The 20,602-nt window shown below is 39.3% G+C and overlaps 1 protein-coding gene across 2 annotated transcripts; it reads right to left on the bottom strand.

The window, feature by feature from the left end:
• Window positions 1-944: 944 nt before the first annotated feature.
• On the bottom strand, window positions 945-20,576 carry LOC116915975. Of its 2 annotated transcripts, XM_045169100.1 has the most exons (4): window positions 20,417-20,576; window positions 11,435-11,613; window positions 3,537-6,390; window positions 945-3,205 (listed from the first exon to the last, which is right to left on the bottom strand). In XM_045169100.1, exon 4 carries the CDS (start codon window positions 3,183-3,185, stop codon window positions 2,193-2,195), a length of 993 nt encoding a protein of 330 aa, XP_045025035.1. In that variant the 5' UTR covers window positions 3,186-3,205; window positions 3,537-6,390; window positions 11,435-11,613; window positions 20,417-20,576; the 3' UTR covers window positions 945-2,192. The 2 variants fall into 2 exon arrangements, with proteins under 2 accessions (XP_045025035.1, XP_032777038.1); XM_032921147.2 differs by lacking the exon at window positions 3,537-6,390 and having other exon boundaries at window positions 20,417-20,575.
• Between the last annotated feature and the right edge of the window lie 26 nt (window positions 20,577-20,602).

Raw genomic sequence — 20,602 nt, 5'->3', positions numbered from 1 at the left:
CGGTTAGACCATCGGAGACAAGTCGTACTCAGAGCACATTTGTCTTCCTATTAAAAGATTTTTAGGGTGGCATAACGATCACCACGTGAAACAAAATCAATTAGCTAACGATTATTTATGAACTTTAGACCCTTTCAAATTGTCGCATCGTACGTAAATGCTGAAGGTAACAACCCTTGCAACGGGATAAACAAACTACCCTCCCCAACAAATAGAATAAAAATAGATCTTTGCTCATCTTGACGCATTTCTTTTTACGGCCACTGGTTCAGCTTTTTCAGAGAGAAAGAAAAATGAAATTCAATTGTTGTTCGATTTAATGGAGTGCGAAATTTTAACGTTACGCATTGTTGAGCTTCTTTTCATCGAAGGGTTCAAGATTTTTAACTGCAACGCCTCAACAATTTTATATCGTATACTTGCATGATATAAGTATTTCTTCTTTTTTTTTAAACAATAAATTGCACGGCCTGTTAGGAAACGCCTAGCTCTACAACGGTAACGTTTCGAACGTAGTTCTTTTTTTTTCTCGTTTGTTTACTATATTTCAATCTTGAAACAAATAACTGCTGTTTATGTGTAATGTCACCCATAGGCCTGATTAAAAAAAAATACTGGTTACCTCCAGCTGTTTGATGTCTAAATTTTATCTGTTACCTCCATTAAAGGATGTTGTTCAAAAATGGTCATAGCCTAGTACAATCTTAAAAAAAGGGACATTGTTCAAGCGCAATGAAACGATAAGACGGTGAGCGACAAAGTTGCAACTAAATGACGACACTTTTAGTACCGACAATCTATTCTCATTTTGAAATAGTAATGCAACGATAGAAAATTATTACCGTCGCTTTTTGTAAATTTACTGTACTGCCTTTTGTGCTTAGCACCAATAAAGGCCTACAAGATATTTGTCTCGTTATGATGCATTTACGAATTTCAGAGGGTTTTTTTTTTGTTGCGGCGGATGAAGTTTTATTTTGGGTCCAACTACATTGTGATTCAAAGTTTCAGTATGATAGATAAGGATTATAACATACTTTTATGCAAAGGAGAGAAAATATCCGAAACGGTTATTTGAAAAACAAAATATTAAATAGCTAGTTTTTTCTGTAATGAATTGTTATATTGCAAACAAAAAATTGGGAGGGGTTTAAAAACTTGTTTGTTGAAAGGAAGCATAACAAAATCTTATTTCCCTATTTTGTTAATAAAAATTATGAATCTATGGTGTCCGTTAGTGAAAAAATCTAATCTGATGCTAGATTGATATCAACTGTTAGGTACCGGACTATTATTTCTATTATAGAAATGCGTAACGACGACTGCTGTAACTACGAAACGATTCGTAGGCCTACTAAACAAAAATCATTCCAGAAAGACAATAGGTCTATCATCAGGTCTCTTTTAATCATTTGTTCGACCTAGAAATATTTTCCCAGCTCAACCCTCGCATTTTCCGATCAAAGGCCTCGATAATACAGTACGTTCTCCTTCGCGGGTATCAAGCATTTGCATAACTCGGCAAATACATTCCTTTCCAATTTAAATAATCCTAACTTTTGTCTTTACATCCAATTAATGGTGAATTGTGTTTCGATTTAATAAAATATAAACAACTGGCTCTTTCTTTGCGCTTAGCTACAGCTAAATTCTAAACGTTCTTCTTGTGCCATCCAGCACGGGCAGTGCTACCGTTTTCAAGTCATAGAATTCACCTCGCAAAAGACCACATCTTCATCACAGATTTTTGCAGTTCAAAGATTCACATCAATCGGTCAATTTCAATGAGATAAAAAAAATCACAATATCAATCAAGTTCCAAAAATATACCCATCAAGTTTTTCTTCCTTCGGGTGACAAGCTCAGGTGGTAATCATCTTACACTTAACAATCACTTGGAGGATGTTTCCATCAGGCTGTGTGAACAACAGACATGTAAATCGTTCGGTTACTATAAGATCAATCAAAGCAAAAAGGGGGTTTTCGTTGGCAGATTGGAATTTTTCACTAATTTCAATAATAAAAGAGTGCAAAGAAAAGATGCCATAAAGAAGCAGAAACGATATAAATTCAAAAAAAAAAAAAACGAAACAACATCAAATGTTAAAAAACAAACAAACAAATAATCTAAAATAATATCCCTTGCTAGCAAGAATAAATCAATGAATAATAATAATAAAAAAAAACAACAATCAATTGGGATATAAAGTTTGGTGTAGGGGAGGATGAGGGCCGTTAATGACCGTCGCTCGGAACTGAGTCTGAAAAGAAGAAGGGATTTGGTAATGATGAATGGATACCGGGGTCACTGGATTTCCGTTCTGCAGTGGATCTTGACCGTAAACCAGATTAGGATTTGGCGCAAAGTTAACGTTGCCGGAATGAATCTTGATTTGAATCTCGTGGTGTATTTCATTCAATTGAAAAGAGACTCTTTCGATTTCAGCCTTAACGTCTTGAATGATCCTGAAGAGGAAACCCAACATTTCGAAACCTAATCGCTTCTCGCAAACAGAGTGCCTCAGTAAGGAGACATTCTGGCCCATGAGAATGCTGCCAAGTGATAATTGTTGCCCAAAGACTACGGGACTCGATTGGTGACATCCCGCGGCCGGTGTAGGCCGCGCCGGGGCATCGATTTTCACTTTTGGCGCTCTTTCCTCTCTGCCCGGCATCGAGTGCTGATGCTCGGAGCGAGACGGCCTCGCTTTCCCACAATCGGGTGAAGGCGATTGTTGGATAGAAGAGGGTGTAGTGATTGTTGACGCCGAGGAGCTTGAAATCCTTTCGAGTTGCTGAATTATTCCTTTTTTGCGCAGTTCTTCATCTTGGGCTTGAGCTCGTCTCAGCGCCACTTGCTCCGCATTGATCTTTCTCTTTTTATTGGTGCCGTAGCACAACTCGCACATACATTGTCGCCATGGACAGTATCTTTTGTGCCCTTTGAGCGTGCTTATCGTTTGGTGATTTTTGCACAGCGCACAAGTCGGGTGGCGCTGCGAGGCGCCGTTGCTGTCATTAATCGCGTCCACTCCTTCGTTACGGATTCGAAAACTTGAAACGCTGCTGGACCCTTCTTCATCGCCATCCATGATAATCATATTAGAACCGTGGTGATGGCGCTCTTTAGCTGAAATCGGCGACGGTGCCCCCACGGACAATTCTTCAGCGTCGCTATCTGACATTGATGTCTAATGAAAAGCACCTAATGTTTCAGAGAGAAAAAAAAACAAAAAAACAATTGGGTTTAGATTCTTTTCATGCCGAAAACAAGTAAAAAAAACATGTTTGGTTAATGACGGGGGAAAAAATGGGCCGACATTTTAGATAAGCCGAGATTAGGCAATCGATGGTAACCGATCGTGATGTAAGCGCCACTTTGGTTGCGTAGGCATGGGCTCTTCAACGCACGTCACCGAAATTCTTTAACAACTATTTTTTTTTCGTTCCTCACAAGAAGAATTTGTCAAACACACATAGCCAAAACTAAATTATATAAAAAAAAAAACCCACACGGTATAAATGTATCGAATTACCTATATATTGGAAATGAAAACGTCAACACACACACACACACACACGAAAACGAAGGGGAAATAACTGTGCGACAAAAGCACGAAGAGTCAAAAAATCGAGATCGAGAACGAGCCAACTTACTCAGTAAGGCACCAAAAGGGAACTAAACAGTGGTTCTACGATTTTTCGGTACGAAGCTTTCCCTTCGCGCGGGGATCATGCACTGTTGGTGGTATGGCAATGGCAAGGACACCAAACACAGCAGTCGGATCGTTTTACCCCCTTCGACTTGGGAGCCAGAAAAAAGCTGCTTTTATTTTGGCTCTGACTAAAGTATGCCCCTACCGATTTGCGCCCCCTTGTTCATCTGAACCGGAAGGGTAGTAGTAAGTGTAGTAGCAGCATACACACACAAATTCTGCGCACCAAACGAAAATAGTTTCTCCAAATCTCGATATGTGTATATATATATATATATATATACATACATATGAGTGTGTGTATAATTACACCCCACAAGTTCACCAAGTCTGCCAGCTTAAATGTGATGGATCGCGACAGAGGCCAATAATGTTAATCACAAAGTATGTCAGCCAAAGCTTCGAATACAATTTTTTTTTTTGGTTGGAAACAACACAAATTACGTCCGACAAGATTTTAGAATCTACGCGGCCAAAACTGGGAGAAGATTTCTCAAAGGTTAAACAAACATTTGATCAAGTTACAAAAAGATTACCCTTTCCCAGCTGATACATTTGTGTAGTCTACACTCGCAATCATTTCATATCTCTTCAACGCACGTGTCTATAAATATTCACGCACAACCCCGATCTACCTCTACAACGAACACCGTGACCCTGCAGTGCGTGGGCCTTCTACACACACACACACACAATTGAATAAAGCCTAAAAGCCTATAACTTTTCTAGGTGTCGGCCAAGATTTTTGAAATCACAATAATTTTTACCGAAGCAGTCGTAAGGTTTCCCTATCTACTTTTTCTCTTTCGCTCGTGTTAATAACCCATGAGGTCCGTACCACCGTTGTTGTGTCGATGAGTATCCCCCCTTTTTTCTCTCTCCCTTTAATCACCAAATTGCTTTACAAAAGGGACTAAACGAAAAATCGATTCATTTCACGTGCGTAACTAAATGACGAAGCGAGTTTGACGTGAACGCGTTGCCTCTGTCGTAGTTAATGAAAAAAATCCGTCAACTGCTTTGTCGAGCAGAAGATGGAACGATTAAGGTCGGCTTAAAAAAGATCACGACCATTTCCGCTGCGAAACAAAATGCCCCCCTTTTTTTTAAACTGCCCCCGACTGCGTTGCATACATCAGCCATTTTGGGCGAACAATAATAAAAAAGAAGAACAATGTCAGTTCGGGGGGGCAGAAAAAGAGAAAATAGGGATATCAAAGTCGTACGGAAACTAGACTAACTACACTGTAGAACACTACCTAGAAAGATGATGAATTCTACTGAATGCACAAGACAATAAAACAAAAACAAAAATGAAATGCGGGTTGTTTACTGTTGTATACACTTGGAAAACAAAAAGAAGCGAATAGTGCAGTGGTGGTAACAAAGTATGGCCAAAAAAGAAGGGCGGCAGCCATTCGGATTGGGTACACAAAGCAATGAGCTGCGGCCCTCAACGCTGTTGCTAGGGTCCTATAAAACCCTGAAGGCCAACACGGTTGGCAACCATCCAAAAAAGCTCGAGGGGAAGATTTTCGCCAAAAAGACAACAAAAACGGGAAAATAAAATGCAAAAAAAAAAAAAAAGAAATTTGCGAGTGACTCTAGCCTAGCGGACACGTGGGATAATGTCTATAGAATGCGCGATCTGCGAGAAAGGAAAAAAAAAAAAACCTCCCATCAATCTGACCGCGTCTTATTGCCTTGAAGGGACAAGGTTAGCATCACAACAATAGCTCGGCAGTGGCTTTATATATAGTCGCGTGGCGGTCGATATGGATGGGAAAGCTTCTTCTACCCAAATAGAAGAAGAAGACGCTGAATCTGTTTCTTTAACATCGGTGTGAGATTTATGACAAGAGATTGTGGCAAAAAAAAAAAGGGACACCCGACAATGCCGAAAGATCGAAATAGATCGAAAGTATCTCTCTAGAGAGGGCGTGTAGGTGGGACCGAAATAGTCAATGTGTACCATTTTCGAGATAGCCTGTTCCAATTTTTGATACTGTCGCCACGATGTCCCATTTCAGCAAAAACACAAATTATATCGCAAAAATACAATTGTCCGTCCGTTGTCTAAAGAAAGAAATAAGAAAAGGATAGAATGTTGCAAAGATCTGAAAGGTTAAGGGCAATAACGAAATAGTTTTTGGATAGACGCCCAGAAAACAATCACGCAACGGTGTGAAACAATGACGGAATCACTCAAAATGCACCTTACTTTTTCCCCTGTGTGTGTGTGTGTGTTTTCCCTTTCGCATATGCAAAATAAGAGTTGAAGCCATCAATAAAATCAGTACAGTATGTGTGTTTGCACACGCAAAATACACAAGGTTGCCAGTTATGACCGTATATATTTTTTTTTTTTTTGCGGTCTCAAGTTACCCATCTGTCAATACACTAGCCCGGTTAGACCACACACACACACACACACTCTTCGTTAGAAAGTAGATAGTTGTCCACAAGTCAAACAAAGTCGGATGCAATTGATTATTTCATCTCCCGCAACCACACGCTGCTAGCAAAACAAAGAAAAAGAACGATTGATACAACATTTATCACCGTCTCCGACCAAAAAACAAAAAAAGATACCCGAACGGAATTTCAAGTGAAGGCACACACACACACACACGGGTCACGCTTCGAATCCCTCGAGCTATTCGACCGCATTCCCCTAAAAAAAAATATATATTTGCATGGCTCGAGGCTATAGAAAAATAAACGCACTATATTCCAATGATAATAATAATAATATCCGGTAAACTTTCTTAACCATTACACATTTTATTATTATTTAACCCTTCAAAGTAAAAAAAAATATATATACATATAAAATAAATAATAATAAATAAAGACGCTAGCTGAGCGGTTCGTGCGTAATACCGTAGTATAAAAAATCAAAAGAGCGAACATGAAAAGAAAAGAAAAAAAAAAAAAAAGGAATCAAATTTCGCCATTGGTTCATCCGGCGACCAATAGGCGAAATGGCACATCGGTTTGTGTTGTTGTTCGGGAGGGCTCCCCTATACGCCGTTTCGCGTGACACGTGGAGAGACTAGTAGTCACGCAAATACATAACAAGGATCTCGCTGCTGTTTTGGCTTCTACTACTACTACCACTACCACCCCGGTAACATAAGCTCCGATGGCAACCAAATGAAAAAAAAAAAGCGAACCAATTCGGCTGGTCAATTTGCAGAGAGAATACAATGATGAGGTTGACCAATTGAACTTATTATTTTTTTTTCAAAATCACTGGTGCAGAAAGCTTGACATTGACAAAACTCCCACAATATCGTTCTATTAACTTTCTACACGGGGTAGGGGTGCAGTGTATATAGAACATAGATTCTAAAATGGCTACCTCCCTCGAAAAAAAAAAAAAAAAGTGATGCGCTTCGAATTACAACCTGGTTGAAAGTAGGCGTGGCCCACTGTATCTTTCGGAGTAGCTTTCACTCCGCCACGGATGGCAGGTGCTTATTCGAAGGTAACAAAACAAAAACGAATAGAGCCACATCTTGTTGAGGGAGGTCGGCATGTCAAACCGTCCCTTCTTTATGAATACTATAGAAAAATTGACAACGACCCTGACAGCATCACATTTTTTTTTTTTTTGACATTTCGATCAAATTCAAAAAAGAAAAAAGAAAAAAGAAAAGAAAAAATAAATACATCACGCGATAGTAATGGGACCCCTATGGCCCCGTTTCCATTATAGTAGAGCTAAAGATATACGAGCGGCAAACGCCACGGACGTAGTAGATTCGAATAAACAGTTTGAAAGCCCCTGGAAGGGAATGAAAATGAATTGGAATCGTCAACGATGTGTAGTAAATGGGTATATATATATGCAGCAGCAGCAGCCACCACTCCCCCGTTAGCATAGGAAGAACGCAAGGCTATTATAAGGGCGACGAGAGACAAGCTCAGTCGGCATTCCGACTTTTCAACTTCTTCTTCTCCTTCTGGTCCCGTTTTTATTTCTTATAAAACAACACAGAGAGAGAGAGAGAGAGAGAAAGAGAGAGCGACGTGGCACAAATGAAGAGGAATAGTCGAGAAAACCTGATTGGTCGGCAAAGAGAGAAATTTCTCTCATAGAAAAAAGAGACAACTCTACGAGATACAACAAAAAACCTCCATCGATTTTCTCGTTCTTTCTCAATGCCACGTCGTCTTTGTCTTGACGGTTGCCACATTCTCGCTGTCTTTGGCTGCTCCTCGTCCAAATGAATAGTTGTTGAGCAGGAAGAAATGTATGATTACAAACATAAAAACCACCCGTGTGTCTTTTCAACCGTTTGTTTGACAAACGGTATACAAGTATTTCCTTTTTCTTTCCTTTTCTTTATCATTTTGTTGGTTTTTCTTTTTTTTCTTTCCCAGATAACTTCCAGTTCCACGCGCTCGAAGTTACCCATCGGTGTAAACAGGAAAAGGGGAAATAAAAAGTGGCACGCACATATCCTATAAGTATGACTATGTGTAGCCATATTGATGTAATGACATGAATAAGGGGAAAATTGAAAAATAAAAAAAAAGCGAAACGGAACCAATGGCAGAGTTTTCAATAAACAGGAGGTCGGCGGGAGAGATTGTAAGCCCTTACTTCTAAAGTATTTTGTCTGCTATCACATCAACAGTGATGGGAAAGATATCAACAAAAGCAGCAGGGGGGGTGAGCATCACATCTGCTGATGTAATCGGATCAAAGAAAAACTTTGGACCGTAAAAGAAAGAAAAAAAAAAAGGAAACTCTTGCACGACAACAAACTACATCTACCCTGCCCTCGTTCGTCGACAAACTTGGCAAAGAGCGTCAACAAGTTCACTCGTCCGAATAAAAACTCGCGAAGGGTAGGAACCCCATTTTTTTCTTTCCTTCGTTCACGACCATTGAATCCAGTTGGGGATGTTTTTTTTTTTCTTCTTCCCCTCCCTTTCATGGCTCCCTCCGTTACAGATGGCGTGAAATCCTTCGCTCAAAGTTTCGAATGCAACAATACGGAGCAACACAAAATATCATTAGCGACGGTTCGCTTCCTGAATAATAATTAAAGGGATCAGATAGGAGCCTTTCGTGTGTCTGGTGGCAGGAATTTTCTTTCCACCACCTCCCATCTTGTATTTAAGAATACACAAAAAAATTTTTTTTCTCTTCTACGTCGTAACAATCAATGGCTTTAGCCCCGTAACCAATTCCAGGCGTGCGGCACATAACAACCACCTTTAAAGACCATCTGTACACAGGATGATCTAAACACCTTGGCGTAACCGCACGCATGGCATACCTGGGATTGCGTTACGAGGCGCCAATAACAACAAAAGACGCACTCAGCGTTATTAACGTTATAACAATGTAGTTATATAACGATTTCTCCCCTGCCGCGCCTTTTTTCTTCTTTTTATTTCGCTTCAGTTTCATTAAACAAACGTCCTAGTTTACGACCTCAGATTTCGTGACATCAATGAACCATTTGAGTTTTTAGTTGTTTTTTTTTATTGATATAACTCATTCAAACGATAGGGGAGAACAAAACGGGAGCTCATTGGATATTTTCGAATGCAAAAGTTGATGAATTGAAAAAAAAAAAAATGTTTTATTCCCCCAACCCTCATGCAACAAAAGAGTTTCAGCCCAACACTAATAAATAACACACAAGTTTACGCGTATTGAACAACTATCCCCAATTCCATTACAGCCCGCCCTTTCCCGCCTCTTTTCTTTTGAACTTGCCGGAGAACAACGTATATATACAAAATAAAATAAAAAAAACTTCAATTCCCCCCCTTGTTTGAATGAGAAAGAATTCATTATCAACAAGCTCAGACTAGTCGTTATCGCCACGGCGACTCAGAAAAGAACCTCTAAGGAAATAATCATCAACTAAATTATTTTCCCTCCCTACCAAAGTTTTTCTTTTTTTTTCTTCTTTTTCCTTCGATGTCTTTCGAACGAAAAGTTAATTTTTGAAAGAACACACACAAAAAAGTACAAACGAAACCCGAGGCTTCGGGAGAAAACAGACTCGGGTCGCCATTTTTGTTTCTTTTTTTTTGTGTGTGTCCCGTAACGAAAGATCAGATTTACAACGGAGAACGTGATGTAAGATCCAATCAAAATTCAACTATAATCTAATTACACTCACATTCGATTGGTCGCCACAGACGTGGTGTCGTTTTTTATCCCAAAGAAATTGCGCATTTTCTATACGCGTAGCCATGGCAGCCATGTTTCACCGTAGACTGTCGGGACTGAAGCCCCTACACAAGAATTTCTTCACGCTGCCTAAGGGGCCCTAGAGCATCAAAAAGAATTGACTTGGCGAAAAAGCAGAGTCGCATCAAACGCCATCTGTATATAGGCAAGGACGTATAAAAATATCAAGACCTAGGCCGACGCCATCTTGGTTGCAGCCCAGTAGTAGCTATCCTAATTTACGATCCAAGGGACACCTTCAGGGACTTTTACTCAATACAAAATTATTATGATGATTTTTTGTTTTGTTTTGTTTCACAGAAAAATAATAATAATGCAAGTGATTAAAACAACAGATGTGACAAAAAATATGCATATCCGCAGGGCATATGCTGAGATATACGTCTGTTCGGACATGTATTTTTTTTTTCTCTTTTAGCGCTATAAAGAGGTGGTATTGTTGCTAGGCAAAAGCAATTTGCTAAACCCCCCCTTCTATCGGGAAAAGAATCTCTTAGATTGCCATCACATGGGGATGTCAGACTCTCTTGAATAATGTTTCAGCTTGATTGCCAGGGTGTCGTAAAGTTAGTTGTCGCTGTATCCCGACTTTTTCCCATTTCTTTGTTCATCGCCTTTCTCATGTCTTGTGGAAAAAGAATATAAAAAAAAACGCCCGAAAAAAAAGGGGGTGGAAGACGTTGTTTCGTCAGATTCCCTCCCTTTGGCGACCATTTACCGAAATCTAAAAATAAATATATACACAGCACATAAAAAAAACCTATGATTTTCAACTTATCGAATTTTGCCAATTTTCTACACGCCTTTTCTTTTCTTTTTTTGGCAATGGACCGATATGACGTAATAAGTGTTGATGGTTGAAAGAAGGATTACATTTCGTAAAGGTAAGAAACGTACACTTTTAGCAAACCATGCCTCAAAGTAAAGATCGCGATAAAAGTAATGGAAAGAATCGCTTTCGTTGAGTGGCTTGATAAAAGCGTAATAAATGTCGAAGAATATTTATACATGTAAGACAGACTTTGGCAGGTGAATTGTCACTCAAGTTGCGAAATCAGAAATGTGTTTGTATTTCAATTGAAACAAACAAACAAACAAACAAACAAAAACATTCAAGTTGACAACAAAATGTTTTTGCTTGTATGTTTTTAGCTAAAATTTGGCATGAAATTTGTGAAAGTAAATTGAATTCCAGTTTGGGGTTTTCTGCGAAAAATTTGCACGTTTCACGACGCTAAAAGACATCGCTATTCTATTATTTTTGTTTTGACATTGTTACGGGAGCCACTTTCACGACAACGACCCTCAAAACTGATGAAATCAAACAAAAAAAAAAGGCAACAAAAAGTCAACTGATGCCCATTTATCATGATTTCAACAAAACGAAACGTCGTTTTTGACATCGACTAGTTTAAGGCAAAACTTGATCCAGCCGTCGGTAAAACTACGAGATTTAAGCAAATACTCGAAAATCAGAATAAATGTTTTGACTTACATTTCGGTGTGAACGACGTTCATTCAATTGGCCAACGTAATTTCTGCATAGCGACAAGATTGATTTTCAATTGTTGAACACGCGTACACAAACAGATTTCGGCTGGCTCACTGGGCGGCCATTTTGGACGCCGCGAGGAATGAGTGTAAACAGCAACCGTTGGCGAGTGTGCTGTTCACCTAAAAAGTTGGGGGGAAAAGCTGTGAAAACTTTTGAGGCTGTTTTTCTCCTTCACATTGATCACTCGACGCTATAAAAGCCATTTGTCATATACGTGCTGTTGCTGTATCCCTTTTTATCGGCCATTAAATTGATAAAACTGAAGCTTATGGCTCTTTCCATAAAATAAAACAAAACAAAAAACAAAAAACGCAAGAAAATGAATACTTCAGACCTGCCCGTTGCTGTTTAGTATTCATGGCAATGTGAAAAACAACTGAGAAACGGGACAAATGACTGCCGATTATGGTGTTTAATAGTTTGAGATGTAGCAACACGAGATGATACTAATAAGTTTCACCTTTGAATGTACAAGTTTTATTTCGAAAACCTGACACAGCCGTGAATGTTTGCACGTGTTGCCGACAAACTCTCACTTTGAACTTGCGACCCACACACACATCGTAAACAGCAGGAATGTGAGAGAGACTTGTCAATTTGCTAGTTCATTAATCACAGAGTAGATCTTGTGGCCAAATGATTGGTATTCAATGCAACAAAACTCGGCGGCATCTTTTCTTATTCCCATTTCAATAATTATCGACTGCTGTCTACGATCGTGATGTGCCCTTTACGCAACAGCCGGTTTTGTTCAAGTGCCACATTTTCCCCGATAATCTCCCGTGTTATCGTGTCTCTATGCCGTTCACGTGTACGCCATTATCTTAATAACGTGCAAAAAACTTTGGGTGAAATCGTATTTTCCTCGCCTTTCACGGGTTTCCGTCGTGACGCTAGTTGTAACACCTTTTCCCGTGTAGGCAAGTGGAAAAGATTCCACGTCTATAAACTTTCAGAGGTTATACCTGGCCATAGATACATAAGCCCTTGGATCTTTGATCGAAAACTTGCACATTTCGAAACGGAGGAATTTGTAACATTTCTTTTTTTTTTTTTGCCCCATTTTTTTTCTTTCCATCGTGCAATTTTGACGATGTGCAAAAGTTACGACAACTCCGTGAGTCTGCGTGTACTTCACTTTGGAAAAGCTATCCCAAGAATTCGTCTTACATTTATGCTAGCCTACCCAAACAGAAGTTAGACAAGGTATATTTATATCTGCTAAAAATTCCCCACATATGTTTGGCGAATGTGACTCACGTCAGCATTCCCTCCCTCCTTCTCGCACAGTGATTTACGGCCATTCAAAAAAGCATCCTTGACTTATACACGGGAGAGAACGGTTTTTTTTTTTTGTGTGTGTGTTGCTATTTGGGTTGTTTTTATCCCGAGAGACCAGATGATAATTATCTTCCAAGAGTCGGTGAGTACATCGGAAGTGTATGCAAATCAACTTTCTAAAAAAAAATAAAATAAATAAAGTAACTCGACCCATACTTTTCAATATCAAATTAAACATTTTTTTTTCAAAGAGGCAAAATAAAATGGAGTCATATAATTTTGTATTGGACTCGGTTACAGTCTATAAAAGATGTTATGGAAATAACCAATATTTGGCACGTCCACATCCTTGAAGAAAAACCAAATCTTTAATGACTCTAGAGGGGGAAAGCCGTAAAGGTATATTCCATTTGAAAACACAATTTTTGGCTGTGTTCATCTCGCTCAGTGGAGCAAATGAATTATTGTGGATCACTGCAAGTAGCTGGCACACGAAAGAAGGCAAGAAACTCAACTTTGATTGTATAGCTATGCTATGGCAAACAGCTTGCAGCCTATAGACACCGAGAGGCGAACATAATGAGATTGTTTAAAGAGCGATTCTTATTATGCAAGAGCAAATAATGGCCTAACAATTTCTTTTGTCAAGAAAACCGCAGGAAAACAAAGACGTGGGGCAATCAAAAAAGCAACGGTTTTGGGCTACAATGCGGAAAAAGAATGCCATGGGTTCCATCAACGTATGTTGGCGGATTCGGCGAAGAAAAAAGAAAAAAAAGATTTCATGTTGCTATGCAAACAAAATAGCATATGGCAAAAAAAAAAAAAAATTGATGGAACCAGTCCGGAACCAAACGAAATAACACGGCAAGCTCGGAGAAAATTTAAATAAAAATTAAATGGCTCTGAAATCGTAGAGAATTATGCAACTTCATGGTCTGTCATTTACATGATTAGCGCAGTGAATTTTCCTGGCCATTTTCGCCTATAAGCCACACAGGGATTTTGCATTTAATTCCATCAAGTCACACCGTGAAACATTGACTAGCTTTTGCAGTAATCCTTTTGATGGACGTCGTTTTTGCTTGAGTTTTGGATCCGCACGAACACCCTAGGCGCGTGCAAATGAACTCGTCAGAAGAACTTTGCGCAACTCTCAAAATCGTTAAAGCCAACCAGGAAGCCAAACAAAAACAGGTAAATTGGCCAAATAAGAAGAAGAAAAAAAAACCCAATTTCATAAATTGCGCAAATGGATTGAAACTTGATTCATCTCATTTCCTCGGGCGTCGCAAAATCGGAGGAGTTGCAGGTAGCGGAGATTGAATCTTACGGCGCAACCCGATAGTCTCTTTGTTTCCTGCCATGAGCATCGGAAACTGAAGATGAACCTGCCAACCGAATGCGTCACTCGATACTATGTGTTCACTTCAAGGTGAAACTCTTGTTTCTATACAATTCATGACGTCTAGAGAGAGGGACACGTAACAAGTGCTCACACGAGCATAATCGAACAGTTTCGTATACATATGCAGATAAATGATGAAAGCGTTCGCCATTCAAACGAAACCCACTAACACATGCACAGCCCATTTAACACGGGTGGAGGGGTTTTTAGCAAAATGATTTCCTTTTTCGTGCCTCAATTCACGCTTACTTCCTTGCAAGTAAAAACTTCATTTTTGATTTTGCGCTGCACGCAATGCGATAATCTGATCAGCCCCCATCACTCTCTCTCTCTCTCCATAATATACAAACAGAAGAGAAAACAAAAAGACGAATGATTCTCTAGAAAAACTAGAAAAGGGGGGGCAATATGACAGGCAACATCGGTCAATAAATTACGCTGTATTTGCCTTTTTTTTTATATATTTCCAGATAGCAGAGAGCTGAATACATTTTCTTCATAAAAGCTGCTGACGCCAGCGGGGACAGCCGTGTGCAATAACTAATTCACGTTGATATTGTCTATCTTTTGGGTGAGGGTATTCATTCTTTTTCTTTGTTCTGATGACAGCAACTCGAAAGATAATTCAGGATCATGAAGGAAGAGAATAAAGAAAACCTTGTGGATGTCGGGCTTTTTTTAAGGGGGGGATCTTACCGACCGGTTCCGCTCCGAAAGGCGCGTAACAGCAATGAATTCAGAGCCGTGGATATATGTCCTGTCGATAAGATCCTATATTCGTCTTTACGAAGGCCAACGAATTGGCATTCATCCAAAATCCCGCGGATTGCGAATACATATAAAATAATAATCATAATATCAAAAAATAAAAAAAAAAACGGACGAAATGGAAGGTGATTTCGCGATAGTCTCCCGTCTGTCCCCGATAAAGTTTAGACGCCTTGATTAACAACTACTCCCCAAAATAAAAATTCTTAACAAACACAAAAAAAAAAAACTGGATCGTCGTCAGGTTTGTGCTGATGAATGACAGTCATGATAATTAACAATGAGAAGCGTAGCGCGTCTAGACACTGACGATATGGAAATCATTAGTAATGTATGAAGGCGGCAAAATCTTGATGTATTTAAAGAATATCAGGAAAAAAAACCATTTGACTCTGTCAAACTTATTTGTACCGCTCGGGGCAGACCATATAAAAAAACAAAACAATATTCAAATTAAATATTTTTTAAAAATATGGCGTGGTGCTGTTGCAAATTGATGAGGCGGGTTATTGTTGAAAAATGCTACCAAAAACAATTCGAGAAATTGCATACAAAACAGGAATGTTTCCAGATAGAGTCTCGTACCGACCGTAAAAAAAGAAAACAAATTTCAATCTTCCTTTTCTACGTCTTATCCTGAAAGGAATATAAAATCGTCTCTTAAGCTTTTCTTTATTTTCTCTTAGTCCAAGTCAAAGGTTCCACAAGCCGCTGCGAGGACACAACTGGTTTGTCAGTTGACTCAATGTCTGTCACGGTCTAAAACCGTCCAAAAAGGAGGGGAGAAAACGTACGAGATGCTTATCAACGACGAGTCAACTCTGATTGGTAGGAAAGTAAAAAGGAAAAACAAAAAAATGTATGACTATGTTAGACATTATTTCTGCAACCAATCGATCGTATTGGGTCGACAACTGCAGACTGCTAAAGCAGATAAGATGGAGCGCCTTATCACCGGTCGGCAGAAGCGTCAACCAAAGACATTTCATACAAAAGACAATGTAAAAAAAAAGACGGGCATCACGGTATATTCCATGCCATAAACGTCGGGAAAAGAAGAAAAAGATGTCGATTTTTCGATAGCGAAAGGGTATTGGATGCCACTTGACCCAACAAGGGATTGATATCATCAATTGAAAAGAAAAGAAAAGAAAAAAACAAAAAAACAAGACCAAGTGGTCGGACGCGTTAAAACAATACAAAAACGACGAATCGCTTTTTATTGATCTTACAACATCCAATTTCATTTGAAAAATCCACGATCGATTCCAATCTAATACTAACTGTTTGAATCCATGTTTTGTTTTTTCGTCACGATAATAAAATTGTAATGTCTAACACCAATAAAGGCCATATAAAACATACAAATAAAAACGAAAAGAAAAATGCTAGCCCCAATATTTCGAGAAAAGACGTGGCCCGTGGTAGCGTTGGAAACAACCGACACGAAAAGAAGAGGGTCTCCTCCTTAAAACAGCCAAATTTCGTCATTGGTTCGCAGGGCGACCAATGGGTGAAATTTCGCATGGGTGGGTGTCCCGTACTCGGCAGATTCCCTGCCCCCCCCCTCACCACCCCTTTTATCCCGCACGACACGTGGAGTGGCGGAAGTAGAATTGCAGTCACGCACTGTACACACATGAAGAGAACCGGTACATGTCGACTTTCCAGTAGCAACAAAATGCGGCCAATCTGATTGTATTCCATCACCTATGTAACTTCACACTGAATCAGCCAATTGCGAGTTGGATTCCTTTCATACCCTCAATTATTACTGTGTATGCATATATATACACACACACACATAAACCCCTTCCATTTTTTTAACAACGAAAAAAAAAAATTCAAAAATGGGAACACGGTCGACGATTTGGCTAAACAGTTAGCGACTAGCAAATTACCAACTACTGAGAAGGGCGTCAGCTACGACGCAGAGTACTTATTTGAATTTGGCGACGACTATTGTGTGTGTTTCTTTTTGCATCAAAATCAAATTGGGGCTCGTTTTCAAAATGCCTCAAAGGCAATTACGATGTGACTGTCGGCGGCGTGTTTCGCCGGCAAAACTGCTGCCAGTCATCCAAATAATATCGCAGTCGACTCATCTCAATGAAGGACATGATTCCCAGGCTTTCTTTGCGCAATTTCCGGACGACGAAAACTTTATGTATAGTTCATTTTGTAAACCGACTCACGAGGGGAGGAGAAGAAGAAAGAAAAGAGAAAAGACTTGATTTTTTTAATGAAAAGCTAGTCCCCTTTATTCAAACAATTTGCATCAAAACGCGTTTCAATCAACCAGATTCTTGTTCTTTTTTTTTTAAAAAGAGATTAATGCCTTTTTCAAGTCTGTGATTTAGATCAAAACAATTGCTAATTGCCTTTTTCCATTTTTAAACTAAAAGAGCGCAAAAAAAAAGAAATCAATATTCGTTTTCTTTCGGCAATTGAGGGGTTGGATTAAACACTTAAAGCGGACTAGGAAAAACATAGCCCCCCTCCTCGAAAAGAATAAATAGATGAATAAAAAAATAAATAAAAGCCTTGGGAGGCTCAATCCCAATGACCACATCCTTTCGTGTTGGAATCAGAAAGAAGTTGGGCGCATCAACAAATTCACCCGGCCATTAACAACAAACTTGCCATTTCCTATTGAAAACGTTTCGTTTTTGCATTCAGCCTTTCCTACCCGAAAAGGCCGTGTTCTTCTCTGCACAGAGAGCTTTCCATATATTAAAAAAATTCGCTGTCTCGCTTGAGGCACTTTCTCAGGACAAGACTATCCCGCAACGATAGAAACTGAAAAATGCAAAAAAAAAAAAAAAAGATGGTGAGGCTGTTATTTGGTGGTTTCGAGACGATGAGAACCTCCTCTTCATGAGCTAAAAGTGGCGGAAAATTTCCTTTTCCGATAGAAAATAATCGATGGCCTTGGTTGCTAGGTCGTAGGGAGCACCACCGAGAGCTCACTACCCATGAGCGATCACGATCATTTAACTATTCAAACACCATATAACACAATTGCATAATAAGACAAGAAAAAATAGTATCGCGCTATAAATCCTATCCCCCCCCACAGTGTAACGATCATGTTCTGTCCCCCCCCCCTTTAGTCAGCGCATAAAATCGATATAAAAAAACAAAACATACTTGTGTCATTACTTTTTCAAAGATTTTTTCGCCCATCAACTGGGAATATAGGATCCCTGTACTCTACAAGATACGAGGATAGTTAGCCCGATTATTACGAGACTAAACGCAATAAGTTCTTTTTTTCTTCTTCTTCGGCAGTACAAGAAAAGTCCCTGGGCAATCAAAGAGCAATCGTTTTCCCAGAAACTTTTTTTTTCACTTCCCTCCCCTCGAAAAAAAAAAAGCTACATGAATAAGTAATAAGTTCTTTATATTTCTTGTACAAGGGGCGATCATTGAATCAACAAACACTCGGAGCAAAGTGTATTAAGCTACTATATGTATAGCTCAATGACTATACAAACAAAAGTGGAGGGAGCGGATCTTCTTACAAGACGCCAATATAAAGTAAAAGTTTACCATACAAACAAGTGTGCCATAATTCCTTAATAACGTTCTCGGATAACTGGCCCAAAGCAAATAAAGAGTTAAGACTACTCCAATTCCGACGAAAGGAAATTTATTGTGTAAACCACGTGTCAAAGTAATTGGAATCTTTGAGTGAAACGCAGTTTCAAAAGAATTTTCACAAGGCAATGAAACGCTAACGTCTTTTTTTTCCAAAAACAAAAATGTTAATCATTCGTGTCAATACATTTTGAGAAGCCGCTACATAAAAGCAACACAAAATGTAGGTAGGGTAACACGAGCTGCTCTCTACCACATCCTCAACGACCCAAAGAGAATCAAAATTCCCAGGGAGAAAGAAAAAAAAAATCTCCCCTCCAACGCCATCTCTAAATAGAATCTCTAAGGTTTCACTACATTCCTATCCGTGAAACCCTTCCCTTCCTAAATTCTCTATGGCCTCTATGATGGCAACGGTGGAATTATTTTTAAGCACAGTATATAGGGAACCACTAAAAGCAAACAAAATTAAAAAAGAATCCACTGGGACATTTTCTCGAGTCGCAAGTTTTGCGCTAGCCCCAAATCCAATTGGCGGACGTCGTACTTGACATGCGTTCGTTTTATTACTACGGGGGCCGTATCGTTAAAAATACATTTCCAACCGAGTGTGGCGCTCTTTATATTCCACCCTGTCAAACTTGTTGCTACGCAAAGGCAAATTTATTGGACTCTGGCCCAATCCGGCGGGGGCAAGAAGAAGAAGAAGAAAAAAACAGAAGTAAAAACTTAGATCGCCATTGGATGCGGGACACTTTTGTTAGTCTCTGTTTCTGCTCCGCTTAATTGCTTGGACCGTCATAAAGTTGACGCATATATATTCTTTTTATTTTGTTTTGTTTTTAAACAGCTGAAAACTTTCATAACCCAATCGTGCTTTTCTTCCCGACACCATTTTTTTTTTTTTTAGAAAAAGAAACAAAAAACAAATCGCTTATTTCAAATTCTCCACCCCCCACCCAAAAAAAAAATTTTTTTTTACTGGTGCGGCTGCCGTAAAAGATAAAATAACACATTGGGCAATACAAAACTGGTCGTGCCGCCATTGTGCAAAAAAAAAAAAAAAATAAAGCATGAAGACATTTTCCAATGAATTGGTAATGAGGTTTGGTCTGACCCCACGAGTGAGAGGTTCACACCCGCGCACGTTACAAGCCTGAGGGTGTCGAAAGTTATGGCCGTTTGCAGAAACACGCCTTTTGTAATCCGCAGTCAAGAGGCTAAGAACTATGATGGCCGCAACAATCGTGTTTGCAAATAAATGTGATCAATATTGATGGGATTTTAAAAGTCTCGTGATTTTTTTTCTTTTTTAGCAAGGCGCCCTGTCAAGTCTTTTGAAGTTCTCCATAAAAAGATCGTCTGCTAAACTGAGATGGGAAAAAACAAGACGGGCCAAACCTATTTTCACAAACGACAAGGAAAAGGAGGCAAAGACTTCCCAAGTTGAAATCAACTAGTGATGGCAACGTTTCATATCAGGGACTATGTGATAAGCTGGACGTGAGGGTTTTGCTTATGCAAATGTGCATCTGCAAACGATTATTTATTCTGCGCAGACAAATATGGCGAGAATGCTTTATTGCCTTTGACTGTTGTGTTTTATAATGGCGAGAATGTCGGGACATTTTGGCCGAAAAAAGAAGAGAAGGTTTCAAGCACAAAGATTCTATTCACAGCATGTGAAAGAGAAAACGTGACTAGTTCGCAAAAAATCTAATCAAGGTTGGAGAGAAAACGTTTAAGAATTTTGCAGCACAAATGAATCGTACGTGTCGAGTGAGATGATTCAGACCGTCTTAATCTTACTTACAACAACAACACGAATAAGTATAAATAGCGAATTATCAATGTTGCAAACTTACCAATAGTTGGGGGTGCTGTAGATGCTCAAGGATCAATTTCGATTAATGATTAGATAGCCTTTTGGTGAAACCAGCATCAATGTTTACCACAAGTTTCTTTTTACTCTCTGGGTGCCGCCATATTTGGAACCCATGAACCATTAGTCCAAGGTTGCCACGTGAATTGGTCACTTACGGTGATACATT

Source organism: Daphnia magna, linkage group LG2 (assembly GCF_020631705.1).
Source record: "Daphnia magna isolate NIES linkage group LG2, ASM2063170v1.1, whole genome shotgun sequence".
Classification (NCBI taxonomy): domain Eukaryota; kingdom Metazoa; phylum Arthropoda; class Branchiopoda; order Diplostraca; family Daphniidae; genus Daphnia; species Daphnia magna.
This window is presented reverse-complemented; position numbering and strand designations above follow the sequence as displayed.

Coding starts and splice junctions, on each gene's coding strand:
- LOC116915975 (XM_045169100.1), bottom strand. CDS start 3,185: ATGTCAGATAGCGACGCTGAAGAATTGTCCGTGGGGGCACCGTCGCCG.